At 45.6% G+C, this 14,825-nt stretch overlaps 1 protein-coding gene across 2 annotated transcripts in view; it reads right to left on the minus strand.

Moving 5' to 3' along the window:
- Positions 1-14,825, minus strand: part of CGNL1 (cingulin like 1) — a 202,334-nt gene that overhangs the window by 101,983 nt on the left and 85,526 nt on the right. For both annotated transcript variants that reach the window (XM_075345733.1, XM_075345735.1), the window contains exons 3-4: positions 10,650-10,744; positions 1,754-1,844 (exon numbers count right to left, since the gene is read on the minus strand). In XM_075345733.1, coding sequence (XP_075201848.1) covers positions 1,754-1,844; positions 10,650-10,744 — 186 coding nt within the window. The remainder of the gene's footprint in view (positions 1-1,753; positions 1,845-10,649; positions 10,745-14,825) is intronic.

Below are 14,825 nucleotides of genomic sequence, written 5' to 3' on the forward strand. Positions count from 1 at the left end.
AATCCAAGCATATCTTTTGTTGAAATATCAGCTACTTAGTTGCTGAAATATCTTTAATCAAAGTTGTAGAAAGGCACTGCACTTTGATTGATGTGTGCATTGGGGGTGGGCATTTGTGGGTCAGGTCCTTGGCATATATTGCGCCTCTTGCGTCTTGTATTGCATGCCCCCTTTTCTTTATTTAAATATTGTGCTACGCCGCCATTGCTGCTGTTGGCATGCAATATAAGACGCAGGAGGAGGGCTGGAGCCTACGGTTCACCTCGGGACGGGCTTAGAACAGTCCAGGGACTAGACGGCAGTCGGGGAAGAGCACCTCAGACGGGCCAAAGGAACTCTAGTGACTATAAACCGTCAGGAGCAGAGTAGAGGACCACGATTAGCCGAAGAGTAAAGAAAGTGGAAGAGGAGGCATAGACCTGGCAGCTGGTGGATGAGGTCCCAGACAGAGGGACAAGGCAGAGGTGGAGTACCACAGGAGAAAGCGGAAGCAGACCTGTAGAAGTGTGGCCATGTCTGTCATGATGGTGAAGATAATAATAATAATTATAATAATAATAATATTTATTCATTTATATAGCGCTGTTAATTCCACAGTGCTTTATATACATCAGCAACACTGTCCCCATTGGGGCTCACAATCTAGGTTCCCTATCAGTATGTTTTTGGAGTGTGGGAGGAAACCGGAGTACCAGGAGGAAACCCACGCAAACACGGGGAGAACATACAAACTCCTTGCAGATGGTGTCCTTGGTGGGATTTGAACCCAGGACCCCAGCGCTGCAAGACTGCAGTGCTAACCACTGAGCCAAACTGTTTAACGTTGTTTTGCCAAGAGTACCTGAGTGCCATGTGTTTCTCTATCTGCTGCGTCTGTGACATTGACCGGCTGCAGGGTGGTGGAAGTTGCCCTGAAGAGAACCATTAGTGTTGTACACCCCACCTGAAGCAGTCTACAAACACCAATTCTCTCTAACAAAGGAGTGCAGAGCCTCTATGGCCCGGCATCCACACCTGCCTCCATGTTTATTCGTAGAATTCTTTTTTCATTTTTTTTATTTTGTGAATTTTTAAAAATATTTTTTTTTATTTACTTATTCCCTCTCTGGGGATTTAACTTTATTACTCTGATCACTGGTTTAAAGGCATGACAATGAATTATACCCTTCAGTGTGACACTGACATATTGCCTGTTAGACCCTGCTTCTGGCTGGGTGTAATAGGCCACCCTACACGGCAGAACTGAAAGTCATTATTTGACCTCCGCTTGCCATGACAACCTTCAGCTCCTTCATAATCACATCGCGGGGGTGTTGGAGGTGTAAGAGAAGGAGCCCACTCCTTCTCACAAACTTCTATATGCCACGATCGCTATTGATAGCAAAGGGTTAACATCATCAAGACCTGATGAAATCAGGTCCCGAAGAGGTCACCAGTCAGAACTAGCATTCCACGACAGAATTCTGGCATTTGGGGGTCCTGATCCCAGCCTGATCGCCGACTGTAGAGAATCATCCGCACTAGAGAAAGCCCAGCAAAAGCCAACGTTTATCTACAGTGGGCAGTTGGGAACAGCTTAATAGTGAGCATCTATTATAAAAGTAAAAGCATCGGAACAATTAAAATCTAGCAGTAGGAAATCTCAAAGTAATAAAAAGGTCATTAGAAGAAACAATAGAGCCCAGCTAATATCTCAAGGCATGCAAAATACAAACACATTGTTTAAGTGATAGCATTGGGAATATTTATTTACCTGCACTGTGCTTGATGCTCGAGATTTTAAGGTCTGAATTTTTTCAAAAACTAAGTTGACTTTTCTTTTTGTGGCATCATCATCATGGCTCCTAAAAAGCAAAAAGGTGATAATTAAAAAAAAAAATAAAAATAAAAACACACAATGTGGATCCCTTTAAGTTGATATGCATATTTACACGTTAAGGGTTCACTGCGTATAAGGGGGGGGGGAAATCAGACCTATTCTCATCCAGAAAAGTAGGACATGTGAAATCCATTTGATATTCCATATGTAATGTGAGCGCAATGTGAGTGTCATTTTTTTCTCGTTTTTTCTCATTTTATTCTACAATCATTTACAGGACCATTTACAGTGTTCTATGCTACAGAATGGTAATAAATCCCAAAACATTGGGCAGCATACGAATGGTCGCGTGACTTCCGATTGTTTTCTCGCACACATTGCCTTGCATTGGCGAGTACTGTCTAACTTACAGGACCATACAAAGCATGCTGCAATTTTATTCTCAGGTCGAAAACAGCTGAGAAAAAAAAATTGCAGATCAGCACTGCCTCATTGAACAACGTTTGAGAACAATCCGATTTTTATTGGATTGCATCAGTCGTATTTATATGTAAGTGTGAACAAACTCCAACCAAGGGGACAGAAACAGATTTTTCTCTGGGAGAATTTTCTTTTTGTCTTATGTGACTTTACCCATTCATAAGAACGCAGTGGCATAACTAGAGTGTTATGGGCCCTGGTGCAAAATTTGGACAGGGGCCCCACCAAACATGTTGGTCAGATCGATGGGTCCTTGCTGTAATGTCCTCTGTCCTGTAATAAAGGTCCTCATCATGTAAGAATAGCCCCCATCTTGGCCTCTTTATTTAATAATGTACCCCATTCTGGTCCCTTCCTGCAGTAATGTCCCTCCCTGGTTAAAATATCATCCATCTTGGCCTCATCCAGTAATAATGTCTCCCATCTTGGCCCTCATTCATTAGTAATATCCCCCATCCTGGCCCCTTTCTATAATAATAATAATAATAATAATAATAATAATAATAATAATAATATAATAAAATGCTATGCCACACTTGCCGATAGGAAGGCAGTCATTCTAGCTATTGCTGGGCAGAAGCTGGGGGCCACAATACACTTTAGCTGAATGTATCTGAGAACACACATAAGGCGTAAGCCACACGGCATGAAAATCGGAGCGAGTGGAATGCGATAAAACATCGCATTCCACTCGAACCAATATTTCCCTATGTGTCAGCACACATGAGAGATTATTTTCTCAGCCCTAATCGGACCGAGAAAACAGTCGCAGCATACTGCGGGTGCAATGTGATCCTTGTTTCTCTCGCACCCATTCAAGTCTATGGAGAGAGAGAAAAATCGCACTGCACTCACAGTACACCGGTGTAATGCGAGTGCAGAGCGACAATGGCAATAGCCGGCAATGGAGGAGAGAGGGAGATAAATCCCTCCCTCCCCTCCTCAGCACCGGCCCGCCCTCCGCAGTGCCGGTCCGCCCTTCCTCAGCGCCTGCCTGCCCCCCTGCAGCTGTGGTACGATCGCATGATTGGACCTCAGTCGCAATGACACTCGCATGACACTCTGCTCCCGCTGTGCTGCCAGCGTGAGCCAAGTTTCATGCGAGAATCGCAATAGTCACAGTGTGGCCCTGGCCTTAAGCTAAATATGGGGCTGTTATAGATGGGCCCGGCTCATCCACAGGGTCGGCTGCACTCTGTGCAACTAAAATCGTTACATCCTGAGAATGAATCATACAGGAAGAAAAATAAATCTCACTACTTTTGCTTACTAATATTACACTGCTGAGAAAAAAAAAGTGTTGTGCTGTAAAATTACATTCAACGCTCTGAATCCCAGATATTGGAGAATAAAGCCCCGATACCTGGAATAGATCCAGAACCTTTTATGCAATAAACAATACTCAAATAATCTACTTTATTACTTTGCAGTGACAAAGATGATTGTATGTGACAAATGCTGCTCAATGCACAATACCTGGGATAGGTTCAGAGCATTGTATGTAATGACAGGTGTGTGAGAATTAGACAAATCAGTCCACCAGTTCACACTGTAAAAGCCTAATCTGACCTTCTCTGGGGGGGGATTCCATCCATCACCCACCTCCTGTATGATGCTGCATTGTGAATATAAAAGGCGAAAACCAAATGTCCCTAAAGAAGAATATCTGATAACATCTCTTTGATGGAAGGAAACATTTGCAGCTCAACCTCAAAAGACCTTATCTCCACAACATCAGAGATACAGTTTTAAAAGGAATCTGCCACCAGGTTTTTTGCTATCTGAGATTATAAAACCTATAAACAGGTCAGCAAACCTACAGACAAGAAAAGTAATAATAGCCACACAATGGTGGTCATCACCAACATATTATACGGAAACCTACAAATATGACCACATCTTCTCACACACACATATATTATATATATATATGTGTGTGTGAGAAGATGTGAGGTAGCGTCGTCGGCTGCGCTGCAGAAGACACGGGATCCAGGCACCAAGGTTCACAGCACACGGTTTATTATCCAAAGCAAAGTCCATAATAGTACATATGTGCCTTTCCGGCGGAGAACTCAGGGAGATGTGATCACTCCCTCACACCCGGCACACCTGCCGTCGTTCCTGTTTCCTTTTAACCCTTCCTTAAGCCTGTAGGGAAACAGGATTAACCCTGGAGTGGAGTTATTTTCTATCATGGAGTGAGCACAACCGGGGTGAGACATACCGGCCGTCATAGATAACCCCGATCACAGTCTCACATACCCCCCCCCCTCAGTTCAAGCGTGCGGGGTTGAACTCCTGCCATCAAACACGGGCCGCGGGACAAGGCATCGGCGTTGCCCTGCAACCTACCGGCCCGGTGTTCAACCGTAAACCGGAAGTTCTGCAGTGAAAGGAACCACCGGGTAACCCGGGCATTCCGTTCCTTGGCGGTCCTCATCCAGACCAGTGGAGAGTGATCCGTCACCAAGCGAAACTGACGCCCCAGCAGGTAATAGCGTAGGGACTCCAAGGCCCACTTAATCGCCAGGCACTCCTTCTCCACTACGCTATAATTCCACTCGGGAGGGGTGAGCTTCCTACTTAAGAAGGTGACGGGGTGTTCCTCCCCCTGAACCACCTGAGACAGCACTGCCCCCAGGCCGACCTCCGAGGCGTCAGTCTGTACTATGAACTCCTTCCGGAAATCAGGGTTTACAAGAACGGGCTGTCCGCACAGGACCCCCTTCAGGGCCCGGAAGGAGTCCTCGGCCTGCGGAGTCCAACGCACCATGACGGACTTCTTGCCTTTGAGAAGGTCCGTCAAGGGGGCTGATAGTCCCGCAAAATCTTTTACAAACCTCCTGTAGTACCCCACGATACCCAGAAAGGCCCTAACCTGCTTCGTGGTCAGGGGTCTAGGCCACTTCTGGATCGCCTCAACCTTGTTAATTTGGGGCTTAATCACTCCTTGGCCTATCACGTAGCCCAAGTAGCGGGCTTCCGTGAGTCCCAACGCACATTTCTTGGGATTGGCTGTCAATCCGGCTGTTCGAAGCGCGTCCACCACCGCTTGTACCTGTTCCAAGTGGGTCTGCCAATCGGAGCTGTAAATAATGATGTCATCAAGGTACGCTGATGCATACGCCTGGTGGGGTTCCAGCACTAAGTCCATCAACCTCTGGAACGTGGCCGGAGCGCCATGTAACCCAAAAGGCAAGACAACATAGTGGAAGAGACCCTCCGGCGTAACAAAAGTGGTTTTCTCCTTGGCGGACTCCGTCAGTGGCACCTGCCAGTACCCCTTGGTCAGGTCGAGCGTGGTAAAATATCGCGCCTGTCCCAGCCTATCAATCAGCTCATCCACCCGGGGCATGGGGTAGAGATCGAACTTGGATATTTCGTTCAATCTCCTAAAGTCATTGCAGAACCTTAAGGAGCCATCGGGTTTTGGTATTAGGACAATAGGACTAGCCCATTCACTCCGGGATTTTTCGATGACCCCCAGGCGTAGCATTGTCTTCACTTCCTCTGATATGGCTTGTCTTCGAGCCTCCGGCACCCGGTATGACTTCAGGCGTACCTTCAGGTGAGGCTCGGTGACAATGTCATGTCGTATCAGACTGGTCCTACCCGGCAACTCGGAGAAGACATTGGGGTTTTGTTGAACCAGCCGTCTGGCCTCTCGCCTCTGTTGCTTGGTGAGGGCTTCTCCAATCCTTACTTCCGGTTCATCCTCTCCGGAGGTTGCTGGAGCCGGGTTTGAACGACCCGAAGAGAAGGGGGACGGGGAAAATCAACCATCAGGCTTTCCCGTTCCTGCCAAGGTTTTAATAGGTTGACATGGTATAATTGTTCAGGTTTCCGCCTACCGGGTTGCAATACCTTATAGTTGACCACCCCGACTCTTTCCTTTATCTCGTAGGGGCCTTGCCACTGAGCCAGGAATTTACTCTCCGCCGTGGGGATCAATACCAACACCCGATCCCCGGGTTTAAAGGTCCGCACGGTGGCTTGTCTATTGTAGCGGCCACTTTGCGCGGCCTGAGCCTCCTGTAAATGCTCCTTCACAATTGGCATGACCGCGCTTATGCGGTTCTGCATTCCTAAAATGTGTTCAATCACACTTTTATGGGGGGTGGGCTCCTGCTCCCATGTTTCTTTTGCCAGGTCCAACAATCCCCGGGGATGTCGCCCGTATAACAATTCAAAAGGCGAAAACCCCGTGGATGCCTGTGGCACCTCTCGTATGGCAAACATCAAATAGGGAAGCATCATATCCCAGTCTTTCCCGTCTTTGGAAATCACCCTTTTGAGCATGGTTTTCAGGGTTTTATTGAATCGTTCCACTAAACCATCCGTCTGAGGATGATACACAGACGTACGCAACTGCTTGATCTGGAGTAGCCGGCATAGCTCTTTGGTCACTTTAGACATGAATGGGGTCCCCTGATCCGTAAGGATCTCCTTGGGCAACCCCACCCGGCAGAACACAGCAAACAACTACCGAGCTATAAGCTTCGCCGCAGTATGTCTGAGAGGTATCGCCTCTGGATACCGGGTGGCATAGTCAACGATCACTAGGATATGCTGGTGCCCTCGAGCAGACTTTACGAGGGGCCCCACCAGATCCATCCCTATCCGTTCAAAAGGGACTTCTATAATGGGTAACGGTACCAACGGACTGCGAAAGTGGGTCAGGGGTGCGGTAAGCTGACACTCCGGGCAGGTTTCGCAGAACCGTTTTACCTCCCCAAAGACCCTGGGCCAATAGAACCTTTGCAATATTCGCTCCTGCGTTTTCTTGACCCCTAGGTGACCACTCATCAGGTGTTTATGAGCCAAGTCGAGGACCCGCAGGCGATACGGCTGGGGTACCACCAACTGCTCTACCCCTACGCCCCGTACTTCATCTACCCGGTAGAGTAAATCCTGCTTAAGAGCGAAATGGGGGTACCTTACCTGGGCACCGGGCAGCTGTGCCACCCCGTCAACTACTGTCACCCGACTCCGGGCATGTATTAATGTAGGGTCCTGGAGTTGGGCTGTCCCAAACGTATCCGGGGACGCCTCCAACTCCGGGATGGGCTCGACCGTCTCAGCCTCTCCTGCCAATACCTCTAGGGGCGACCTATCAGGTTCACATTCTGTCCTTATCATGGAGACCCCTACGGCAGGCGTCCCGGATTCAGGATTGTAGGGCTCAGGTCCCGGACTGACCAATATCTGAGGGGACTTAGGAGGTCCCTTCCATAAAGTCCAAAAATAGGGCAGATCCCTTCCTAGGATCACATCATAGGGAAGAGTATTAATAAGTCCCACCTCATGTTGCACCTGACCGCAAGGTGCTGTGATGGTGACTATCCCCGTGGGATAGTCTCGGCGGTCCCCATGTATGCAAACCACCCCCACGGTACGTCCTGTGGCCTTTACTTTAGCCCTTAGGGTTGATCGCACAAGGGTCACTAAGCTTCCGGAATCCAACAAGCCTGTAACCGGACATCCATTCACCTGTATTTGGCACAAGTGGGGCTCAGTCTCTGGGTAGACCAGGTCAGCGGTACACACCACCTGAGCATACATTGAACCCCGCCGGGTAACCCCACAATCCATGGGCTCCGTGGTGAGTGGACACTGGGCTTCCATATGTCCCACCCGTTGGCACCGCCAACATCTAATAGGGAAGGACACCCCCTTGACGAGTTGTCGTTTAGGGTACATAGTTTTCCGGACCTCAGGGACGGAGGGTGCGGCCTCAGACGGGATGGTAGCGGACTCCCGCACAGGGGTCAGCGGTGGGTCCTTGGCCCTAGGCTTGGAGGGGCCGGACCGACGGGCGGTACGCAAAGTCTCAGTGTCCCGTATCAAGTCCTGCGTAGCCACATGCCGCTCTACCAGGCCCACTAATTGGTCCAGGGTACTTGGGTCGCCTTGTCCTACCCACCGTTGAATGGTGACGGGTAAGGTGCGCACAAAACGATCAACAACTACCCTTTCCACCATTTGCGCCGGGCTCAGAGTGTCCGGCTGCAACCACTTTTTTACGAGATGCAACAAGTCATAGGCCTGTGAGCGTACGGGTTTGGCTTCCTCATAGAACCACTGATTTACCCGCTGAGCCCGTACATAGGTATTCACCCCCATCCGAGCAAGTATTTCGGCTTTCAGGGTCGCATATTCTAATGCGTCCTCGGTACAGAGGTCCAGGTACACTTTTTGGGGCTCCCCCGTCAGATAGGGCGACAATACCTCAGCCCATTGGGGGGTCGGCAGTTTTTCCCGCTCGGCCACCCGCTCAAACACCGCTAGGAACGCTTCCACATCATCCCCCGGGGTCATCTTTTGCAACGCTTGTCTCACCGCTTTCCGGACGCTGCCGTCGTCACCCGATCCCGGGGTTGTTGCTGCCGGTCCGGCACGGATCGACTTGGCCAGGAGAACCATCTGTTCTTGGTGTCTTTGTTCCTGCGATTTCAAGGATTGGAGTATGTGTGCATTGGTCTGCTGCTGCTGTGCATTAGCCTGAGCCAAATGCTTTAGTATGTCCTCCATGGCGTCGCCGGGTTTGGGCTGTAGTATAGCCGCTCGAATCCAGGACATGCGCTGCTGGGTCACCAGGGATGGATGCTACACCTCACTGGGCTGGCATGCCCGCCGATTCTCCACCATATGTGAGGTAGCGTCGTCGGCTGCGCTGCAGAAGACACGGGATCCAGGCACCAAGGTTCACAGCACACGGTTTATTATCCAAAGCAAAGTCCATAATAGTACATATGTGCCTTTCCGGCGGAGAACTCAGGGAGATGTGATCACTCCCTCACACCCGGCACACCTGCCCTCGTTCCTGTTTCCTTTTAACCCTTCCTGTAGGGAAACAGGATTAACCCTGGAGTGGAGTTATTTTCTATCATGGAGTGAGCACAACCGGGGTGAGACATACCGGCCGTCATAGATAACCCCGGTCACAGTCTCACAATGTATATATATATAAAAATAAATAAAAAACTGATATACACACACAGCGACAACAAGAGCTATAGTTTCTCATATGAATAATATGCACAGTGCTTATTGGGCTGTATGCTGTTGTTTCAATACAATCAATGTTTTATCGCAATCGCCCCAAGATTATCACCGCCGAATTTCAGCTCCCGTGACCCTGATCTGACCACATCCTCTGATAAGCAGCTCATGGTTAATAGACAATGTACATAGAAAGCTGTGGTGCTGGAGGCGTTCGTTTTCTGGGCGCTGCTACAGTACATGCTACATCTAAAAACTCAGATTGTGTCAACTAATGCACCCAATTTTGCTGCTCTCAGAGAGAACAATTTTACTTATTAGAACATGATTACAAATATACAAAAATATTTTAAATAGTAGGTGAATATATCCAAAGTGAGGAAATATAAAATTCCATACTACATCTAAAAGTAGGCAGGGTCATGTCCCAGCTTTTATAAACATTTAGAAGGACATATATTGCGGCACATCCATATGTATTTAAGCAAAAAGAAAGCAGCTTACCCTTACCTGGATAATTTTGAACATATTTGTGCTCTTACTCCATGACCTAGTACCCTAGGTACGGTGACACTCTTGAGCTTCGCTGATGCGTATTCACATGTTTCTTATATAAATTCCTATATGGATTGTGTGTTTTTTGACGCATCTGTCAAGTTTGTCTAAATTGTAACAAATATGCTCATTAATGTACTTTTGTGTTATTTGTTTTGTCTACATCTAATTTTAAAAAGTTTCAAATAGCCGAAAACGTTTATAAAATTTTGCATGAAATATTTGCATATGGCAAAATCTGAAATTGGCGTTTATTCCGAATAAAAAAAATTTGGGCACTACTAGATTTCCAGTTTTTTGGTGTGCCAGGGTTCTATTTAAAGTTGATCAATTTTTGCTCTGAGCACCCACCATTTGATAGTGAGCAAGATTAATCCCATGTAATATATATATATATATTATATATATATATATACATATATATACATACATACACACACACACACATATACATACATATACATACATACACTACTGACCTAACCACCTACCCCTTGTAGGCTAATCGGGTCTGTGCGGTTTGAGTACTATGGCTACACACTTCAGGCGCGATGTTGTGCCGTCATTGGTCATGCAATGCATGGAGTCCCAAGTGAAGGCTAAATTTTGGATGAAGGAGCCGCAACGAGAGGATTTCTGGATACAGCTGAAATTATGATGACAGGTGGATGTGGGCCACATGGAAACACATTTTCTGCCACAATGAAGGGTATGCCATTCACCATTAAATCCTAATTGCTCAACAGTAACATTACACATGTATTCCTAAACAGATGAATGTGCCTTTACTAACCCTTCTTTTAAGTAGTTAAATAGGATTTGTTTTGCGGTTTCCTCATTAGTCTGCTGTGCAAGTTGCTGCTGCCCCTTCAAAAGGTCTGGTGTTGCCTGAAAGCAAAGAAAAAACATTACATCAAATGTATTCAATACACACATGTATCTAAAGCCCAAATTCAACAAATTTAAAACCACTGCATAGCTAGAATCACTCACTATATAAAGTACATGCCAATAAGGAAACAAAAAATAGCAAACCGTGTAATCATCACTAGTAAAGCAAGCAACATTCAATCAAATGGTTCCATCTGTTTCAACATCTCTTCCTTACGGTAGTAACAACTGGAAAATCTACCCACAGAAAGGAACCCATTATATCAGATAATATTGTAATGTGTTACAAAATAGCATTGACGACGTGCCATTCTTTTTCCATTCACAACCTCTGAGCTAGTGCCACACCCTATGTTCTGCTACCTAAAAATGGCTGGCTCATTGTCTTTTTGTATCACAATGTAGTTGAATATTAGCAATACAGATGTTTCCCTTTGAAATGGGAGAGGGAGCTGCACAAAATAAAATTGGAAAATGCTTTTAAACACATTATTTACAGACTTATGAAATAGAATGTAGTTTCCGCCTAACCTTTGGGTGTCCAAAATTGCCTAATAATCTAATGTGTCTAGGGGAGCAGACTTCCAGTTCCCGATCGGTAGACAAAGGGTAAAAGAAGCAATGTGATTGTTGACTTTCCAAAGAGTGTAATAATGGCTTGTTCTCAATCGGAGCTGCAGGCTTATGGGGTGCTCAGAAGGATTTCTATGTGAGTGACAGCTGTCGCGTCTCTCCATTTCCAAGTGTACCCTAAGAGCAAAGCCAGGCAGTGCAGGCAAATCTCCAACCACCACTATGGCCAATTGGGTCTCAATCATGAGGCTGTTGGCCAGCCGCAGGTGGATAAAGGTTCGTCCGGACACGCACGTCAACATTCTGGACGTACCCAAAAATTAGCTGTAAAATGGTCACAATTATTGTATGCATTTATCAACATTTTGCTCCATAAATATCTGGCAATAGGCAGCATTAATAGAAGTGTCAAAGGGTACATGGTATACCCAATAACAATATAATCAGTGTTTCATTTATTCCTTCCAAAGTCCATAAACAATATTACAGTCAAAACAACGTTTCTAGGCATTTACAAAAAAAACGCGTGTGCAGAAAAACTAAATTTAAGCCAAGCCCAGAGAAGAATATGAAAAACTGTCCAATCGGTATCCAGAAAAAAATAGTTTTCACCCTTATATCATCTATTTTTTTTTTTTTTATATCCATATTGCATCCGTTTTTGTACATCAACATTCTAAAAAACAATTAGAAGACCAAATACAGCTTCCTATGTGAAAATTTGCAAGGAATTAATAAAAGTCTCTGGGTGCGTAAAAAAATATTGGATCCCATACGGATCATCCATACGTCGTCTCACTGCTTTTGATGTTTGCTCCCATAATGAACCAGCATTTTTCCCTGCAGATGAAGGCGGAATTATTTAGCCTTCATCTGCCTTTAACAGCCACAGGTGGTGTCGCTCCGCGCGTGGCTCTTAAGCCTATTCAATGCCACTGTTAATCTCAGACAATGGCATTTAATAGGCGCTGGCAGGAGGATGAGCAGCTCAGATCCCTCATCAGCGTGCCTGCAATGCGTTCACAGGACACCAATGTGTTTCATGAGAGCCAACGGTCTACAGCAGATCACGGTGTCTGTCATTACCGTAATCCTGTGAGGAGACTGTGATTTCATCTATATACAGCATTGCTGTATATAGAACAAGTGGTCGGACCATTGCAGGTTCAAGTCCTTTAAGGAGACTATTAAATACAGTACAACAACAACAAAAAAAAAATGTATACAAGTTCAAATCATCCCCTTTTACTACATTAAAAATTCATGAACAAAATTAAAAAAAACAACACACATGGTAATCAACGTAACGAGGAAAAAAAAACAAACAACAAAAGTGCAGTTTCTTGGCCGCAGCAACAAAAAATAATGTATTAAATGGCGATCAAAACAATGCATATACCCCAAAATAAAAACAATAAAACATCAGGAAGATGCAAAAAAAAAAAAAAAAAACACCTTACACAGCTCCAGATCCCAAAAATTGTAAATGTTACCGCTCTCAAAAGGACGTGTTACAAGCAAGATTTTTTTTTTCCAAAAACTGTTTGTTTACCAATTAAAAAAAAAATATATATATTATATATATATATGTGTGCAGTGATCATGCGGACACCAAAGATATGTCACTGAATTTTATACTATTGAGCAGTGAAGAAAAAAAAATTACATTTTTACCACAAAAATCTGGTTTTAACCCCAGATTTTACATTTTCATACAGGGAAATGGACAAAAATGTGTCACAATTTCTCCTGTACATGGCAATACCCCATATGTGGCCATACAGTGCTGCTTAGCCACACAGCAAGACTCAGGAGGGAAGGAGCATTGTTTTACTCTTAGGCCGGTGCCACACGGGGGACTACTGCGATCCTCGCATGACACTCAGCTCACGGCAGCACAGTGGGAGCAGAGTGTCATGCAAGTTGTCACGGCGACTGAGGTTCAATCATGCGATCGGATCTCAGCTGCAGGGGTTAGGCCGGCACTGAGTAGGGACGTGATTTATCTCCTTATTTCCTCTGTAGCCGGCTATTGCCATTCTTGCCCTGCACTCGCGTATATGAGCACAGTACAAGTTTGGACACACCTTCTCATTCAAAAAGTTTTCTTTATTTTCAGGACTCTGAAAACTGTAGATTCCCATTGAAGGCATCAAAACTATGAATGAAAACATGTGGAATAAAATACTTAAAGTGTGAAACAACTGAAAATATGTCTTATATTCTAGGTTCTTCAAAGTAGCCACCTTTTGCTTTCATTACTACTTTGCACACTCTTGGCATTCTCTTGATGAGCTTCAAGAGGTAGTCACCAGAAATGATTTTCCAACAGTCTTGAAGGAGTTCCCAGAGATGCTTAGCACTTGTTGGCCCTTTTGTCTTCACTCTGTGGTCCAGCTCACCCCAAACCATCTCGATTGGGATCAGGTCTGGTGACTGTGGAGACCAGGTCATCTGGCGTAGCACCCCATCACTCTCCTCCTTAGTCAAATAGTCCTTACACAGCCTGGAGGTGTGTTTGGGGTCATTGTCCTGTTGAAAAATAAATGATGGTCCAACTAAACGAAAACCGGATGGAGTAGCACACCGCTGCAAGATGCTGTTGTAGGCATGCTGGTTCTGGATGCCTTCAATTTTTAATAACTCCCCAAAAGTGTCACCAGCAAAGCACCACCACACCATCACACCTCCATCTCCATGCTTCACGGTGGGAACCAGCCATGTAGAGTCCATCCGTTCACCTTTTCTATAAAGACACGGTGGTTGGATCCAAAGATCTCAAATTTGGACTCATCAGACCAAAGCACAGATTTCCACTGGTCTAATGTCCATTCCTTGTGTTCTTTAGCCCAAACAAGTCTCTTCTGCTTGTTGCCTGTCCTTAGCAGTGGTTTCCTAGCAGCTATTTTACTATGAAGGCCTGCTGCACAGTCTCCTCTTAATAGTTGTTCTAGAGATGAGGAGTGTCCAAACTTTTGGTCTGTACTGTATATATAAACAAACATGATGAAATCTTATAAATTTTTGTCACAGCAATAGAAAAAAAATCTGAACTTTTTTTCCCTTTTCAATGTTGTACTTTAGTGACAATTCCAAGAAGACCTGTATGGAGTTCAAGTGCTTTCACTGACCCGTAAGGGCTCGTGCACACGTTGCGTAATTACATGCATTTACGCTGCGTATTGCACTGCAGCGTAAATTCATGGGTCCCGCATCACCTGCATAATCTATGTAGATTGTGCGCACGTTGCTTTTATGAACGCAGCGATTTGGGTGCTAAAATTTTGACCCAAATCCGTGCATTCATAAAAGCAGCCTGTCAATTGTTTCTGCGTTCTGGATGCAGCTCCCACTCTGTCTATGGTGGGGGCAGCATCCCGAGCACATGAAATCGGCTTTTTTTTTTTTTTTAAAAAACTGCATTTATTATGCAGTCTTTCTACAGCGATTTGACACGCACATGTGCTGTAGAATATTCTGCAGTTACGTGCACATGAACCCTAAG

Source organism: Anomaloglossus baeobatrachus, chromosome 4 (genome assembly GCF_048569485.1).
Source record: "Anomaloglossus baeobatrachus isolate aAnoBae1 chromosome 4, aAnoBae1.hap1, whole genome shotgun sequence".
In the NCBI taxonomy this organism is placed as follows: Eukaryota; Metazoa; Chordata; class Amphibia; order Anura; family Aromobatidae; genus Anomaloglossus; species Anomaloglossus baeobatrachus.